Source organism: Aspergillus affinis (assembly GCF_023601865.1).
Source record: "Aspergillus affinis strain CMG 70 chromosome Unknown NODE_80_length_173233_cov_86_490142, whole genome shotgun sequence".
Taxonomy (NCBI): domain Eukaryota; kingdom Fungi; phylum Ascomycota; class Eurotiomycetes; order Eurotiales; family Aspergillaceae; genus Aspergillus; species Aspergillus affinis.
The window spans coordinates 36031-53260 of NW_026515861.1; the positions used below are offsets into that span (position 1 = coordinate 36031).

The 17230-nt window shown below is 50.4% G+C and overlaps 5 protein-coding genes across 5 annotated transcripts; 1 reads left to right on the top strand and 4 right to left on the bottom strand.

Annotated features, from left to right (window-relative positions):
• Nucleotides 1-334: 334 nt before the first annotated feature.
• KD926_010461 (RNA-binding protein) lies at nt 335-4322 on the bottom strand (the record flags this gene model as incomplete). Its single annotated transcript, XM_053102826.1, has 9 exons — nt 335-547; nt 802-957; nt 1003-1129; nt 1249-1646; nt 1730-1951; nt 2133-2304; nt 2993-3304; nt 3370-3956; nt 4011-4322. The coding sequence occupies 9 exons, from the start codon at nt 4320-4322 to the stop codon at nt 335-337; spliced, it is 2499 nt and encodes an 832-aa protein (XP_052953707.1).
• Nucleotides 4323-5047: 725 nt separating this feature from the next.
• KD926_010462 (purine-cytosine permease family protein) lies at nt 5048-6825 on the bottom strand (the record flags this gene model as incomplete). Its single annotated transcript, XM_053102827.1, has 4 exons — nt 5048-5185; nt 5256-6018; nt 6087-6310; nt 6421-6825. 4 exons carry the CDS (start codon nt 6823-6825, stop codon nt 5048-5050), a joined length of 1530 nt encoding a protein of 509 aa, XP_052953708.1.
• A 1601-nt stretch (nt 6826-8426) lies between these two features.
• KD926_010463 (uncharacterized protein) lies at nt 8427-8992 on the bottom strand (the record flags this gene model as incomplete). Its single annotated transcript, XM_053102828.1, has 2 exons — nt 8427-8800; nt 8917-8992. The coding sequence occupies 2 exons, from the start codon at nt 8990-8992 to the stop codon at nt 8427-8429; spliced, it is 450 nt and encodes a 149-aa protein (XP_052953709.1).
• A 2106-nt stretch (nt 8993-11098) lies between these two features.
• Nucleotides 11099-11755, top strand: KD926_010464 (uncharacterized protein; the record flags this gene model as incomplete). Its single annotated transcript, XM_053102829.1, has 1 exon — nt 11099-11755. One exon carries the CDS (start codon nt 11099-11101, stop codon nt 11753-11755), a length of 657 nt encoding a protein of 218 aa, XP_052953710.1.
• A 615-nt stretch (nt 11756-12370) lies between these two features.
• Nucleotides 12371-16784, bottom strand: pmcA (putative P-type calcium ATPase; the record flags this gene model as incomplete). The annotated part of the gene is made up of 3 exons (XM_053102830.1): nt 12371-13485; nt 13540-13681; nt 13743-16784. 3 exons carry the CDS (start codon nt 16782-16784, stop codon nt 12371-12373), a joined length of 4299 nt encoding a protein of 1432 aa, XP_052953711.1.
• Between the last annotated feature and the right edge of the window lie 446 nt (nt 16785-17230).

A 17230-nucleotide genomic window follows, 5' to 3' on the forward strand; every position in this document is an offset into this window, starting at 1 on the left:
AAGAGGAGGTGGAGGAGAAAGAGGAAGGGGAGAAGAGAAAGGACGGGTTGAGCGGTGAGAAGGAGGAAAGGAAAGGGAAGTGTGCGGGAAGCATCAACAACTCAGTCAACACCCCGTTGCGGTTTAGCGCCGCTGGCCTTGGGCAGGCAAAAAGGGGCTGTCCCGATGCGGTTAGGCGCCGTCACGGGGGGGAGAAGAATCGGATGCCCGCTCACCGCCCGCCTCCGGTTTAGGGACGAGTTACGGAGTACGCGAACCAGACTTGACTAAGGTTATTGCTTTGTCTGCCCAATATCCCCTATGATAATAATACAAATACACATGATTCCATCAATCATTTCGCCGTGTTCTCCACCGTATGAGAGCTTTCCAACCACGTGCCAAACTCATCCAGCCGTTGCTCTTCGTCCGAGTCTTCCGCATCGAATCCCCTCTCCGCTAGATCCTCCAACGCCGCTCGTTTCTCATTGCTCTTCTTAAACCGCTCACTGCCATTGGAAATATATGCCTCAACGCGCGTTCCGCCAAAGTAGCGGCCATCCATGACCTGAGAGAGGCAGTGCCATCGTTAGCTTCCAATTTCTGTTGGGAACCCGTTACATCCACGTCTCTCGCGCTTGTATTACAATCCACGTGACCTAGATTGTATCCAGCCCACCAAAACCGGCGAAGGTACTCCGTACTATCCGTAGCGCTGGTTTACCGGCCTTCATGGTTGGTTTGCTAACCTGGATCACGTGGTACGAGCGAGAGAGGCGTAGCTATAACAAGTATTGGAACAGGACTCGGGGATGCACTCACCTGAATGCAGCGTTGGGCTGCTTCGGGCTCGAGAAAGCGGACCATAACAACTCCATCGGCTTCCTTATCGTAGAGAACAACGTTGGTCACCTCCCCCAGTTTGGAGCATTCTTCACGAATATCCTCTTTGATGTCGAGAATGGCGGCCGGATCCTCCTGTCGAACGGGTCAGTCATGGGAAATATTAGTGATTAGGAGGACTTGGGGGCTCTTTCGTACGTTGAGTTCTTCCAAAGTAAACATATGCTTCAAGATGACGATTTTCTCAAACTTGGAGTTGGTTTCCGGTAACGTGGATGGGTCGTCATCGTCCCAATCGGCGAGTTTGCTATAGGCATGTTAGTTCGGGCAACTCGCACCAAATACAGCGATGTCAAGGGCGCCGACGAAGTTTCCGTCGACGGGCACTCGATTCGCCGCTCATCCGACGTATGATGTAGGCCGTACCTATTTAACTTCTGGGTCCTCTGTATGATCTTTCTCTTGTCTTTCATGCTGGTCTTAGCCGGCTGCTCTTGCTGGCTCTTGAACGAGAAATCTGCGATCTGAACTCGCATGGGTCCCTGAGGACCTTCCTGCCCGATCCTAAAGTTCGAATCATCCAGCATCTGAATGGCGAGGTTGACCGACTCGGGTCGGAAGTATACGACAAGGGCTTCACCCTTGAACTTTCCGTCATCGTCGTTGTACATCTTGATGCGAGGACGGCCGCTGTCGATTTCCTCGGCGATCACCCCACATTTAGAGAAGGTATCTCGGATTTCTTCGAAGCCTGCATCTAGAGGGATTGAGGTGACGTATACGGCTGTATTAACACGCTGTTTCTTTGGTTTTTGTCCGTTGCCCTGCATCGTATCTCACTGCATTAGTCCAGGATTTCACAAATGATAAAGACTGCCGTCAAGGGAAAAGGAAATCGTTCACTCACCTCGTCGGCATTTGCCTGTTGCTTCCGTTTTTTCTTCAGTTGCTGTGCCGTCACCTCCTCGTTCTCATCCACCCCTTGAACTTTGTAGGCTTCTTGCTGCTGTCGGAGCAAGTCATCATCGACCTGGAAAACACCCACGGGCGCGCAAAGAGTGGCGCCAACCAGAGGATCAGTTTCACGAGCCAAGCAAAATTCATGCGAGCCATAGCCTTGCTGGCAAATCTACAACAGAAGATATTTTCTTCGACGCTTCGCTGCGCTGTGGCAAAGCGAATAGCGATCGAAAAACGAACAACAGCAAGGAAAGACATTGTATCGCAAAGAGGGGCAGTTTTGCCGTTTTTCATTCACCACCGCAAAGCACAGCAGGGGGCATCCAGCTGGAGAAAAAGCGCGCACACACCGTCGGAATCCACCGCTTCAGCACCGTATCGTATTCAAACTCGTTTCCTTCATCGGTTTCCAGGATGAACTTGTTGTCTAGCTTGGAGAAAGAGACTCGCGGGTCGCTGTCGAATTCGGACGGATCCTGAGGGAAACTGATCGCTGTCGCGGAGTTTGAGGCGGCGTCGGGGCTTTGGGTCGCCATTATGGTAGCTCAAATCGAATAGGAGATCCCCAGGGATGCGAAGATGGTTGACATGAATCGGTCCAGGCCTTGTGGGGAGATGCCGTCCGGCTTTACTTTCCACCAGGATGCCAGGATGCGCCTTGCTGCCTCAGGCATTAGATTACGTAGCTCAAGCCCGCGGCTCTTCTTAGTCATTAGTACCTACATCTCCCTGGTCGATTCGCGACATAGCTTTCAGGTAGTGTAACCACGCCGCGGTGGATTGTACTAAATTAAGAATGATAATTTTTTAATGGGCCATGGTCCACTGCTAAGGTTCTCCAAATATTATTCCTGTCGAACACCTTTAGGGGCATCCCAACTGAGTGGAATCCAGCAGGATTGCCTCACGGAGCCACCAGTCTGGACCTTAACTATTATATATCCTACCTGTCTGTCTAACCTAATTCGAGGAAAACAAAGAATGAAACAAGAAGAAGGAAGGAAAACAGAGCACTATATGGAGTATAAATAAAAAAGAAACGGATATGCATAAATAACCTTTCACTAAGAAAGAAGGGTTGACTCTTTCTAGTGCAGTGGTAGAACTGCCAAAAATGGCAACTCAATGGAACGGACATTGACCCGTTCTCGAAGTTTTCAATCTCTCGACGGTTCTTTCCTGGAACTCCTGGCCTTTCCCCAGGAAATACCTGGGCCCGACGTCGGGGATGCTGTAACCTTCGGGGTGGTACTTGCCACCCTCATCCCCCGGAAGCGGTCGGCCCATTATCCACGTAAGCCAAGCCGTTGGTCCCCAGCGATTCCAAATGGTCGGTTTCACGTAGTAAGGTGCGGCATCCCATCTGGTGAATGACAGGAGACCATTTTCATCGGGATGGTCGGTGAACGTGGTGTAACGGAGATAATCTGGTCGAGGGAGCGCAAGATAGCGCATGGCAAATCGACGCACACGAAGGAGGACCGAAAACACTTTCGTATACGATTCCGGGGGATCATCATATCTAAGAGAGTGTTAGTCCTGTCTGAAACGAAAATAAGTTACCCAAGTGGTCTGTCGCGCACTCACAGCATGGCTCTCCGGAGGCGCTCGTCCATCATGAACGACACCAAATGCAGCCCAACCTGCTGTATCGGCTTCGGAATCATGTACAAGACGATTGCTGTAGTCTGCGCGGCGGTCTGGTGGTTTTTGATATCCGGACGCATGCAGCGAACTTCGTAGTCATCGCTCCATGCCATGATCTCCTCAAGCCAATGTAGTCCGTCACGGAATCCCGTCTTACCTGACGGAAGAACATCATAGCTGATCTCCAGCCCATCGCCCAAACTTTTCCAGAACGTCCCGATAGCGCATTTTTCCATGTCGCTCAGGCCGCGCCATTCGTACTCCTCGATGAAGCGCACCGGCTGAATGGCGAACAGACCCAGCGTGTAAAGCATGTCGTCATCTAGAATCTTTTTTGAAGCCCGGTAGCTGCTATGAATAAAATTGGTACGCGCAATAGAAGCTCGAGTGCGGGTTGAAGACGGAGCCGAGCCGATGAACTCCTGGATGAAGACGGTGGTATCTGCATAGCGCTTGAGAGATAACTCCGGGTCACATAATTGCTTTGTACTCGTAAGAAGCCCCGATATGCTCGGTATGCCATATGTCTATTGTTCGTGTTAATTATTCGGCGTCGGGGCATGACAAAGGGAAGAACATACCCTGAATAATGCGAACTGCAGAGACTTGATGTAGATAAACGGGAACTCCAGCTGTAACAAGACTTTTTGGATCTCCCAGGCGTCGTTATCGGTCATGCGCGACAGGGACTCCCGCGTAGGAAAGTGGTACCTTCGGTGCAGCCATCGGACACGGCGGAAACGCAGCAGAGAAACCACGACTGGATACACGGCCAAAATCGTCACTAGGAATATCCGAACCTGACGCGAAGAGAAATCCAACGACGCTAAGGATGTTGAAGGATGAAAGACCCGACCATTCTCCACAAACGCGGCATGTGTCTCATTGTCCATCGCTTCAGAGACGCAATTACCGACGAGTTACTAGAACCAGTAAAGTGCTGATAAGAAAGGATGAGCTAGAATTTTGGGAAAGATAGGAAGCTTGGTGATAATAATAATAATAATAAATCGAACAATGCATTTGGAAGAGGTTACATTCAGCTCAGCGACAAGGCAAAAACGAAGTCACGCTTATCTCGGTTGTTTTCCCCGCACGGTTTCTTTTGTCTTTGGTCTTTCTTTTCCTTTCCTCTCCACTTCTTCTTCTGCCACACCGCATGTTTCTTTATCTTCTGAGAAATTGAACCACCAAATATGCCTGGGGAGATCGCAATTTCTTTCTTTCAATCTCGTTATTTGCTAGTTGTCCTTGCATTAATGCGACCTACGATTTGATTCGTCCACGTTGCATTTGAAGATCTAGGTCGTTGATTCTGATCATGACTAGACGTCCTTGTTAATCCAGCTTAATAATGATTGGCCTTCCAATGAAGGTCCGCTCAGGATAGAAAAACACTGACAACTGATTTTGATTCGCAATTCACACAAAGCATCCTTGACAGCATGCTTAGACGCAGCAGGTCATGGTACACAATGCAAGGAGGTAGCCGAGTGGGTACGTACAGAATGCGCTGGGGTTGCCAATTCTTGGGATTCTATCCAATGGGATCGGAATAGACCAGGTCCTGTCATACATATTGGGCCCTTACAACCCCTCAGAAACCATGTCCGCCCATTCAACGGCCAATGATCTTTAGTTCCAACAATCTGAGGGGTGGAAAAGCAAGGGCTGTGAATCCAAATCCAAGCCAGATGCCTAAGTCGCAACCGCCCTCAATCTCTTGGGCAATTGGCCCGGTATAATAAGCTTGGTCCTGCCCGGGAAAAGACGGATCAGCAACAGCCCACTTGCAAAGAAAGGGATGGATTATTAGAAAAGCTTACCATCCCCACAATAGCTCCCACCCAGCCGATGAGGAAAGCCGCGCTAGCAGCCATTCCAACCGGAAGTTTCTGCCGAACATTCCAAATGGACCAGTCATAACCAGTGCCTCGATTGAAGAGCAGGTCTTCCTCGACCACAATGGCAAACCAGATGACGACCCAGTAACCGATAAGCGGTAAAAAGTTCTTGAAAATCTCATACAACGAATTGCGGCCCCCGATTGCACAGGCTGCGTATGTGATGGTCGAAAGTATGGTGAAGACAGGCCGGGGGATCTTTCGCCACATGTTTCCGAGCATCTGAAAGTTCATTGCCATGGAATAAGAGCCAGGGGCATTGTTGGAGACCACCGTCACCACATTGATGACAGCACAAAATTTACCAAAGGCCCCAAGTCTTAGATATCCCGCCATCAATAAGCTACCGGGGCTGCCGTCATAGATAGCCGCCCACTTCGGCCGGTAGGCGACGCCAGACCCGAGTCCAGCTCCAATCAGCAATGTTGTCATCATCGATAGACATAATCCTATCGTGGTCATGGACCATATCTTCCATTTCCGAGTACTTGGCGGATAGTTCACGTAGTAATCCGAAGCTAATGGGACCCAGGAAAGGGCGACAGATAGACAAAGGGAGAAGAAGGCCAGGCGGTTTCCATGGAGCTTTTCTGACGATCCAGCAGAATAGCCCTGAAAGTTGAAATATGGGCCTGCTGATCCGGTGATAACACAGAGAACCATCAACTGAGGAACCCAGGCGAACCTAAATATCATGAAAAGGGTTACCATAGTTCTTGTTCGAAAGGGAATTTCGTTTCTGGTGGCTCCTACCTCTCGTATATTTGAAAGATACGCATGCCGAATGTTGCCATGATCCAACTTGCGAGGGCGACGATGACAATGCCCACAATGACGGAGACAGCGCCCCCTGACAACTTGGAAAGCAGCTGTCCCCCGATCATACAGTTCATCATTCCATATCCCAGGTTTGTTAATATGTTCAAGGAGCAGCAGACTTTGCTGGGATGGTAGCCCATGAAATATCTCGCCACGATCTGTCATGAAGCAAAGAAAATGAACCGTAAGCCATATTTATCTGGAATTTCGGGGGCAACAGGAGAAGAGGAGATAAGGTGCCGAATTCTGCGCAACGGATGGACCATACAAGTGTTCGATTTCCACTTCGGGGACCCCAAGTGCTCATCCACCCAACTGCCAGGCCTCCGAGGAGACTTCCAAAAACCGCGCAAAGAGCAGCATCGGCGTAGCTCAGTTGCAGTGTTAAAGTTCCTATTGATCCCACCACGATGTTGTTCAAAGACATCCCCATACTGAACCACATCAGCAACATATGGAGCGAATTCGATGCATTTGGTTCTAAGCGTTCATCCAACGGAACCGGTTCAATGCCGCGGGTCTCCAGTCCTTTGATGTGTCGTGTCCATCTTTGATACCTGGGTGCGGAAGCTGTCGTTGCGGGATCCCGAAATTCTAGCCCATCCTGTGTTACACTTTGCATAGAAGAGGATATACGGTCCTTTTCCACGTCTGACACCATGTTGGCACACATGGAAGTTAGAATGGTTCTCGGGAAGGGGTAATGAGCCGGTCATACACGCTTCTTCCTCGCGACAATGACGAATCGTGGGATGCGCGTCGGAATTTTAAAGCAAAATCACTCAATGGATCGAGAGAGCGGATCAACGGCGGCTTTATATAGCCTGGCAGGGAAACAGGAGAAAGGAGGATGCCAGACGTGTCAGGGCGTCCCTGTAACCGGTGATAGTGGGTTGAAATCAGTCTTTTCTTCCAGTGTAGCACCTGCACTACTTGAAAAAGAACATTCCACGGATAATGTGCAGCAGAGCTAGGCTGCTACTCTCTGGGCTAGCAGCACCGGAGCACATGAACAACATCTTGCGGGTATCGAAACAGGCACAACACCCCCCGATGTCTCCAAGGGGATGATAATCTTTACTGCAACAAGGGCTTGGAATCCTACGCCAGTTAGAGGTTCCAGCACAGACGCAATGCACACCAGTCCATAACAGGATGGATGCAGCTATCTATACCCCAGCTTTCCCAGCTAATGAACTATCGGGTAATTCCTGTTACGTTATTCGCCTTCGAACCATGCGTACCACATACCAGAGCCATCCTGGGGTGTCAAGCCGGTTGACTGGAATGCACCATCCATGTAAGGGAAGGAAGGTGATTATAAATTACCCCGAAGCGAAATTGAGTCAGAAGAAAAGAGTTTGACAAATATGCAGATTATGTTCCTATGGGTTTGACCTAGCAGGACTGAAAAACTTTCTGCGACACGGTGTGCTTTAAGGCCATGTGCAGCTCGACCGGGGACAGATGATCGTCTAAATTCATTGATATATGGCCAGGAGCGAATTGGTGGCCAGGAAGTTCTGACAAGGGACAGTATGGTATGTAGCGGTAGGCTTGGTAATTTCCTTTTCTCTCTCATCAAATAATCGCCGACTTTTTCTTATTTCCCCACTTGGGCCATAATTCGGGACAGTCTCCTTACCGAGAACACAGGGAACCCGTGCCACTAAATTAAGAAGAAACAGAATAGTGTAACATGAGTGTTCCGCTGCCTTGTTCTGGAAGCTTATAAATCCAACCACATACTTTGAAGTTGAGCATAATGAACCAAGAATGATGACCAGCAGGCTATAGCCAAAAGTATTTCATAATCGCACACTTTCCTGACAATGGCATTGTCCGAAACACCATTACCTAGGTCAGTTGCAACTCAATTTGGCTTGATTACAAAAATATTCATACATCATCCAGAAAAGTTCATGATCTCTTTATTCCTAACGACAGCCCTCCGGAACAAAACCAAGGGATGCCACATTGAGTACACTAGCAGAGTTCAGACATCACAATAGATCGTCCAATTGAACAACATGAAATCGATACCAGACGCCAAATAGCAAACACCATGTCCCTCACAGCCCATGAGTCGTTGCATCATCAATCATCATCTCATCCCCGTACCCCGTGGCCATGATGTCTACCATACATAAAAAAAATTGACACGAGAATCACAGGATCAAAGAGAGGATCAAGTCACGATACCTAGAGGAAAGGAGATGCCAAGTCAGCAACCAGATCCCAATTTACCAGACAGAAAGCCTACCCCAAAGACGCCTAGAAACGAGAATTTCCAATAAGCTGACCCTTCCCAGCCGAATTGCTAGACTTGCGCCGCTTGCGAGTCACAAGTTGAAAAGACTCGCCGTCATCCTCATTGGCGGGCGGATTCGAGCCTACTCCCCTGGCAATGAAAGATCCAGTACCCGAAGACGTGCTGGAGGACCTGGACGACGACGAGGCTGATGAGGACAGAGCAGGACGGTCGGCAATCATTGCGATGAATTGCTGTTCTTGCTGATATGAGAAATTCTCGTGGAACGGTCCAAAGCATTCGCCTTTCTCGTTCCAGGCCATGAAGGTGATATGCCGTCTAGGGTCCAGATCGCTCTGGTGGGCACCCTGGCTGTTGTAGGGCGTTGAATCGTCAGCTTCAACTATCCTGTCTGGGGCTCATGTCTCGAGGGAGGAGAAGCAATTGGGGAATATTCCTACAAGAGAGTGACCTTATATGCCCAGAGGGGCGCACAGGACTTCACCTTCATACAGTGAGCCTGGCGTTTAAGGCGATTATCCTCCCCGGAGAGGAGCTCAGCTGGCTCGAACTCGACAAGAACAGGCATGATGCTTGAACAGACGTGTTCAACAAGTATGAAGGTAGGGTCTGTGACGCTGGGAGACATAAAAAGTTGCAGTGGATGTAACGCTGAGGGGAGAGAAAGATAATTCAAGATCGCGACCACAGGAAACCAAGAAAATGAATGAAAGAAAAGCATGAGGTTGCATTTACTTGGGACTACGACTAAGCGGTATACTGATTACTAGGCGATGTGGCCTAAGTGATTAGATGCGGAGACACGTGGTTGATACAAAACAAAGCGAACAACGCGGGATATCACCGACAAAATCATTGCTGCGGTAGATACAGATTGCTGTTATGGGACTCGCTTCTGCGTGTGTGGGGTTGACGGCGGTGTACATGGTCTCTGATGCTGGGTGATGGCCATCTTTGGAGTGACCTGAGTACAAGATCACCCAGCAGATAAGATCAGTAGATCTGGATCAATCAGATCAACGGGCCAAATGAGCGAAGTGCGGAGATCAGCCTTACAGACACAGCTGCTGCCGGAAGATGCCCCCGGCGACGAGACAGTGCCTGTGCACGTTGCTATTTTGCGCGTGAACAGGAATCAAGTATACCACAACAAACCCTTCGCTATTTGCTATTTAGCCATATGCTAACATTTCTAAAGATGAGCACATTCACAGCCAATGACAGGGGAAACTATCCAGTTCCTATTATACCAAAGATAGCAGCCTCAGGCTCTTTCCTGCCGCTAGCGCTATTGCTCTACCTCCCAACCACTCAATTATGAGCAGCGAGCCCCGGAGCCTCGGCTTTCCGGAGGCGAGACCAAGGGCCATGGTGCACGGTCCTGCACAACGAGAGCTCTGGACCTCGGTTGTTCTCACGATGAATGAGGACGGTGATTGATTGGCGGGTTCTGTGCCGTTTGTAGACGCTAAAGCCGATATCCCCGTTCTTTGTTCACAAAGGCTTGATCGTGCGGTAGGCTTCACTGTTTGTCATTGCTATCGATCATAGCGTGAGAAGTCAGTTGACGGTTGATCTGGTGACTACTGTGACAAATGCACTGATAGCTAGGCTCTATCCGAATGATTTCTTTTTCTCCTACTGCAAATATCCCAAGTCCCCTGAGGGAACGAGAAAACAAAGCTACTTAGTCTCTTGTAGACTACTGTTAGACTGTTCTTTTACATCGTATAAATAATACGTCTAAAAACCAAACATCAGCCGTTCAACAGGCTCTCGAGTTTCCAATCCTGCAGTCCAGCATGGCATTCTAAAGAACAATCTCAGCTGAAAGAGTCAAGGAATCAACGACACCATCTAGCTCTGCCCTAGAAAACCATGCCCAAGCCCCCTAGCTCTGAAATAAATATCAAGAGACAAAAGAATAAATGGTGTCTCCAGTGACGTTGACATTAGCAACCGGTCTAACCCAACCCGGTAAGTCTACCCTAACCCCAAGTCCCAGGATTCCGGGACATCTCATCCATCTCTTTTCACATTGCAATCATGCCAATCCATTGCATCCAATTGACAACCCTCCCCGATAATTCCCTCACCAGGTCTACAAGAAAACTGAACCTCCTGATCTCCCCTCTCACAACAGCTCAGGTCACGGATACAACGACAATCAAGCTATTTATATCCCGGCTCTTCCGATAGGATGTTCATGTTACACCGCTGTCCGGGCAGTCTCGCGGGGCCTTCCGTCGCGTCTCCTCTTTGACCGGTTGTTTGGGGTTTGGGGCTCCTGGAAGGGTTCCGACAGGCTGTGACTAGTCGGTCTAGGGTAGACTTGACTTGACTAAATCAAGATAGACTAGACTAACTAGTTGGCTGGGTTGATGTTTGCTTGTCTGGGGTATGTGGTGGGATGGGGTGACAAGGCGTTTGGGGATATTTAAAGACAGTGGCTGTCCACTTCTGCATGTTTGTTTGCTTTTCTTATTGTTTCTGCAAACTAGGTCTACATCCTGAGGTGGTCCGGATTAGTGTGTAGGTATATCTACCTCCTCCTTCTACCTTCTTCATAGTCATTATCTAACTTGTTAGTTACCCCCATTCTCATCGCATCAAATCACACCAACCAAGCCTCATCATCCCAACAACAGCCACCAGAAGGAAAAGAAAACCAAAAATGGACCCCCCAACCCGCGACATCCTCACCAATCCGCCCGCCTTCCCTCCCTCCCCAGCAACAACTACCCTCTTTACAAACCCGCCCACCACGCCGATCCAGACCATCCAGACGTGGGAGACGCCTGATCGCATCCTCACAGGAATCCACATCACCTGGACTAATGGGGATAGTGCGAGGTTGGGAGTTTGTTCTGATGCTTCTGGCCCTGGTATTGGTATCGGCGCTGAGTCAAGGACTGACGTTGAGATGATAACGACTATCGATCATAATAATAACAGCAACTGCGATAAGAGCAACAAAGACAACAAGGCTACAGACACAGACACAAATCCCACGACTCCCACCCTCACCCCCACCACCACACCACCCAACAACCTCAACCCCAACACCAACAAACCCCCAATCATAAAAACATTCACATTCGACCGCCAAGAACGCATCCAGATCATGTACGTCTACGTCAGCAGCACACAAGTCGACGGCTTCTGGTTCGTGACCAACAAGCAAAAGAGTTTCTTTCCGGGCCGGTCCAGCGAGAGGCGCGAGATGAGCGATCTAGGGAGCGGCGTGTTAGTCGGGATCGAGGGACGGGAGAAACGTGATGAGGATCAGGTGGTGGGGATTTTGGGGTTGGGGGTTAGTTTTCGGAGATGATTTCCCCTGTTTCTTGATCTCTTCCTGCGTTGATTCTGGTGTTTTCGTCTTGTTGTATTTGGGAGGAGAGGCAAGGGAGATCGGGTGGTAGGGAGTATGGTTCGGTTCAAAGGCCATGGATGGGACGGGCTACATTAATTTGATTAAGCTACAAGCAGTATATCAAGTATCGATAAGAAGTATTATTCACATCAGACCTCAAGCAATATGTACAGAATCCAATTCTCACAGATACTAATCAAGCGATTGAACAGCAAACAAAAAGAACCATCCTCCTTTGCGCCCAGGCCAACCCTATGCGAGAGTGTCTATGAACAACAGCAAACAAGTGCCCTTTTTTTCAAATAACGGACGCCAACAAATCGCTAGACATTAAAAAGGTATTCGACAGGGGGAATTAAAGTCTCGAGAACTCGAAAATGGGGAATATGAGGTGAAAAAGAGAAAAACGGAAAAAAAGGAGACCCTTCTGTCAGCAGAAAGGTTGATAGACGAGCAATTCGTAAGAATACATCGTAGGTGAAATAAGGTGGTGGTGGTAGTGGCTCAAATGAACCCAATTAACGTATCAAGATCTATGTCTTTAATAGGAGACGATGGTCCGGGCTGTATTAATTACCCTTGGCTTTGGTGACTGGATCGAGAAAGTCGAGATGTAGACCGTCTACTGCGATGAGATGAAGCACGCTCCGGGGGTGTATGCTCGAAGAAGGGAAGAAGGTCGGGGTTCTGACTGGGCGGGGTGGTCGAGGTCGATAGATATTGGCCCACAATCTGGTCGTCGGCGGCGGTTTCTGGATGGATTTCAATGCCCTGCTGCTTGTCCAGGCCTCCGTGGGGACTGGACCCTCCAAACTTGAATGATTCACCATCGGACGGTGCCCTCTCGATTGGGGACCAGCCGGCAATACTGCCAGCAACCACGCCGGCCATAGCCGCGGCAGGTCCAAATGTCGAGTTCGACCGAGATCGAGTCCGACGTCGAGACCGTGAGTCAGGGCTAGCAGGCGGGGGCGGAGTGATGCTTCCGTCACCATTCGGCGTTCCGGGGATCGAGTTTTCTCTGGACCGCGAACCGCTGCGCGATCTCGGCAGCAGTTCTTGAGGGTGCTGCAGCTTGTGCTTGATGTGTCTCAGGCGACCTCCACGAACCGTCTTGAGGAATCGCAGCTGATCGCGGATCTCTTCCAAGGCAGGGTTCCACTCGAATCGTCGATCTTCATCGGACACCAGAAGTTCGGGTCTCTTCTTGCGAATCGCAAAGCTGGGAACTAACTTTTCAAACAGGAAGTCGGGGATAAGGCGAATGATCACTCCAACGGGAAGAGAAATGACGCCTAGAACCAAGCCGATTCCCCATTGAGGTCCGTTCAGCCGGGCAACAGAGAAGGCCTCTCCACCAACAAAGATGATCAAAACTTGACCGCCGATGATGATAAGTTGAATACCCAAGAACCATCGATTACGGATCATGCCCTCGAAGATATTGAATCGATTGTCGAGGCGTCGAGAGTTCCACTGGTTGAAAATTTGCATCCATACGAAAGTGTTGAATACCACCGTCTGGTGTTCTTTGCCATCGTATAAATGGGCGAAATTCAAGGCAAAAGTAACGGCGAGCTGGTAGATACTCTGTCCGATGATCATTTTCCACATAGTCAAGGTAATCAACGGGCTAGATTTCGGTTCAGGTTTACGATTGAGGACGGTGGGAGCCGGGGGATCCGTAGCTAGAAGGGTATATCATTAGCACATGAGACCTCGCGATGAGTAGACCAACATACCCAGAGCAAGTGCAGCAAAAGTGTCCATGATGAGGTTGACCCACAGCAGTTGTACCGCTGTCAAGACCGATTCCTGATCACCACTGGCGACTGCAGAGACAAAAGTGAGGAGAACCGCCGTAATGTTGACCGTGATTTGGAACTAAGCAACGTTAGCATCCGCCGGTCCCTTAGCGTTCCATATTTAGGACGGGGTTTCCTACCTGCAAGAATTTCTTGACCGCATCATTCACCGTTCTACCCCAAGCCATAGCCTTAATGATAGAGGTGAAGTTGTCGTCCATGAGGATGATATCTGACGCTTCCTTGGCAACCTCAGTTCCGGAAATTCCCATCGAGAAACCAACGTCGGCCGTTTTCAAAGCCTGAGCATCGTTCGTCCCATCGCCTGTAACCGCTACTGTTTCGCCCATTTTCTTGAGCTGAGTGACGAGGATCTTCTTATCATCGGGGCTTGACCGCGCCAGAACCTGCAGTCGTGGGATGATTTGATTCATCTGGCGAGTGCTGAGCTTGCGGAACCGAGGACCTTCGATGGCCACACCTCCGGGAGTAAAGATTCCACACTCCTGGGCAATAGCCTTGGCAGTCATGATGTTGTCTCCTGTGACCATTCGCACGAAAACACCTGCCTCCTGGCATTTCTGGACCGACTCCGTGACGCCCGAGCGAAGAGGATCCTGGATTCCAAAGATACCAAGCATGGTCATATCCTTGAAAATTGGGTCGAATGCGGCAAGGTTGCGGTCTTCCTCCTGCGTCGGTGCACCGCGCGGCGGCCATTGCTCGAAATCACGGTAGAGCAGCCCAATTGGCCGCAGCGACTGCGATGCGTAGTGAGTGATGATTTGATCCAGCGTGGAGCGATCATCATCAGACAAGGGTTTCTCGGACAGGTCCTGCGTGGGATCACCAATGACGCGGGTGCACTTGCGAGCCAGGATTTCCGATGCACCTTTGACCAACATACGGTACTTTCCATTGTCCATTTTGTACACGGCCGCCATGCACTTTCGACCCGAATCAAAAGGCACCATCTGCACCATTGTAGCATTGGACCGTGCCTCGCTAAGCGATCCCATCCCAAGATATGTCCGCGCAAATCCCAGGAGGGCAGTCTCGGTTTTTGAGCCGATGAAAGTCATCACTCCCTCCTGTTCGCCTTCGAATGCGGTGGAGTTGATTATGATAGAGTCGAGCAACAATTCCTTGACCGGACGTGCGAGGGCCGAGGCGAATTCAGAGGGCGAAAGAGCGCCGGACGGGTCATGGACCTCGCGGTTTTCGTTTTCAGCGTTGGGATTAGGAGAAGCGCTGGGAGTTGCCTCCCGCGATTTTCCTCCAAACTTCAGCGTCGTTCCTAGAGTAGCGGTAACAGCGGTCATCTTATTCTCCGTGAGGGTGCCCGTCTTGTCGGAGCAGATCGTTGTCGCATTGCCCATGGTCTCGCAAGCGCGAAGCAGTCGCACGAGGTTGTTGTCCTTAAGCATCCGTGTGGTGGCAAACGCAAGTGCTAGCGTTACGGCCAGAGGCAATCCTTCGGGGACGGCGACAACGATGACAGTAACAGAAACGATGAAGATCTGAAGGAATGCTTGACCTTTGTTGTCGGCACCCTGGATGGTCTTCAACTGGGCCAAGAATTTGATGAAAAGCACCACGAAAAGAAGCAAACCTGCAGCCAAACCAAGCTTCGCGATGTACTCCGCGAGCACGTTCAGCTTGGACTGCAGCGGAGTGGTCTGGCCCTCGTCCTGAAGAGACATCATCGTCTTACCGTAGGAGGAATTGACTCCGACCGCGGTGACTAAAAACGTACCGACACCTTCGGAGACCTTCGCACCGGATAGGATGAACGGGTCTAATTTGGAAAGATTTTCGTGATGTTCGATGGCGCGAGAAACTTCATGAGCCGCTGTTTTGTGCAATATGTCGGACTCGCCGGTGGCAGAAGATTCGTCACATTTAACATTGTGGCCATCGATGAAGATACCGTCGACGGGAATCAGATCTCCGGGTTCGAGGTACATGACGTCCCCAACAAGAACGTCGTGGACCGAGATTTCCATTGTATTTCCCGAGCGCATAATCTTAACCAGCCGATCGTCCTTCTTCTTGTTCAGCTTCACAAATTGACGCTCTTTCTGCCAGTCATTAGCCGCTCCCACAACCACCACAATGATAATGGCCACTAGAATAGCCACGCCTTCCACCCACTGCACACGTGCCTCGCTGCCCTTAGCCGTGACGGACTGGTAGATACCAATCGCTAGTGAGATGATTGCAGCAATCGTCAGAAGGATCAGAACCTTATCGTTATAGGCGATCCACGCCAGTTCAAAGATACTTTTGGCTTTCTTTTCCGGGAGTTTATTGTTTCCATAAATCCGCTTCCTATCCGTGAACGATCGATCTGCGGATTTCGAGAGGCCGGTGGTGGTTCGACTCGGGGGTAAAGGAGGCTGCGAATCAGACTTCGGTTGCGCTTCCGGTTGTCGAGAGGTGACATCTTCAAAGCTCACGGTGCCCTCCAAAGTTGTTTCATCTAGACTCAGGCCGCTACGGACGTTGGTGCGCAGCCCCTTTTCTAGGCCCTGGATCCCACCCACCGCATGGAACGCACCGAGACTCTTCGGGTTCAGCAGCTTATTCAGCTGACCCGGGGAAAAGGCGAATCGGTTGTCCTCCACGTTGAACTCCTCTTCACGACCCGGATCTGGCTTGAGAGCTTCGTCGTCATCGATGAGCGTGTGCGCCAGGTCAGAGCGGGACCCCTGGGATGTTGTCGGCACGTACGTGTCCCCGCCGTAGGAACTCGGATTTGTATCTTCGGACTCTAACGAATTTCCCCGAGACCTGGTGCCCGGGACCGACAAATAGTTGGAATTCGACATGGGTTCAGTCATCTTTGAGGTGGGCGAGGAGACGTTGTGCGGGGAGGTCGGTCTGCTTTCGTGGTCTCTTGGTTCCGACGAGGTGAACGAGCGGATTGATGCCGGCGACCGCGTGTCAAATGGCGAAACACTGCCGTTGCTTAGAAGCGCACTGGTATCCCCGGCGTCGACATTTTCCGAAGAGATATGGACCGAAGGCTGAGCCGAACTGGGCAAGAACTGATGCGGAGGATGGGTCTGGTCTGCGGGTGAGGTCACGGCCGAGGTGTCGATAGTGATTGTCGGCGCCCGTTCCCGTCGCAGGGGAGCTGGCTGCTTGGAATCCACTCCATCCGATCTGGAATCCGACATGATCGTCCAAAGGGGTGTTCAGAATGGCCGGGGATGGTGGGTCTCAAGGAGCGCAGGTACGGGATAAACAGTCGAAAACAGGGATAGTGATCTCAGTAAGAATGCGGCTGCAGCAGGACCATATCCATCGAGTCTCGTCGGATCATAAATGAAGACCAATCGTTGAACGGGAATACAGGTGGAATGTAGAAAGAACAACTGCTGAATACTGCCGATTGAGCTCGTCCCAGGTGGATCGAAGGTCAAGGAGAGACCGTTCAGAGATATCTCATGTGTGAATGTATTCTAGTTCATATCAAATCGACGTTTCCCAGCTCATATGGCTGAAGATTGGGAGATGCGCAAAAACAGGCCGTTACGGAGGAACCTATGAGCGCAAAACGATGCCGAGTTGTCTGGAAGAGGAAACTGCCCTTGAGCGCTGATGCTGCAAATCTGAGGTGAGA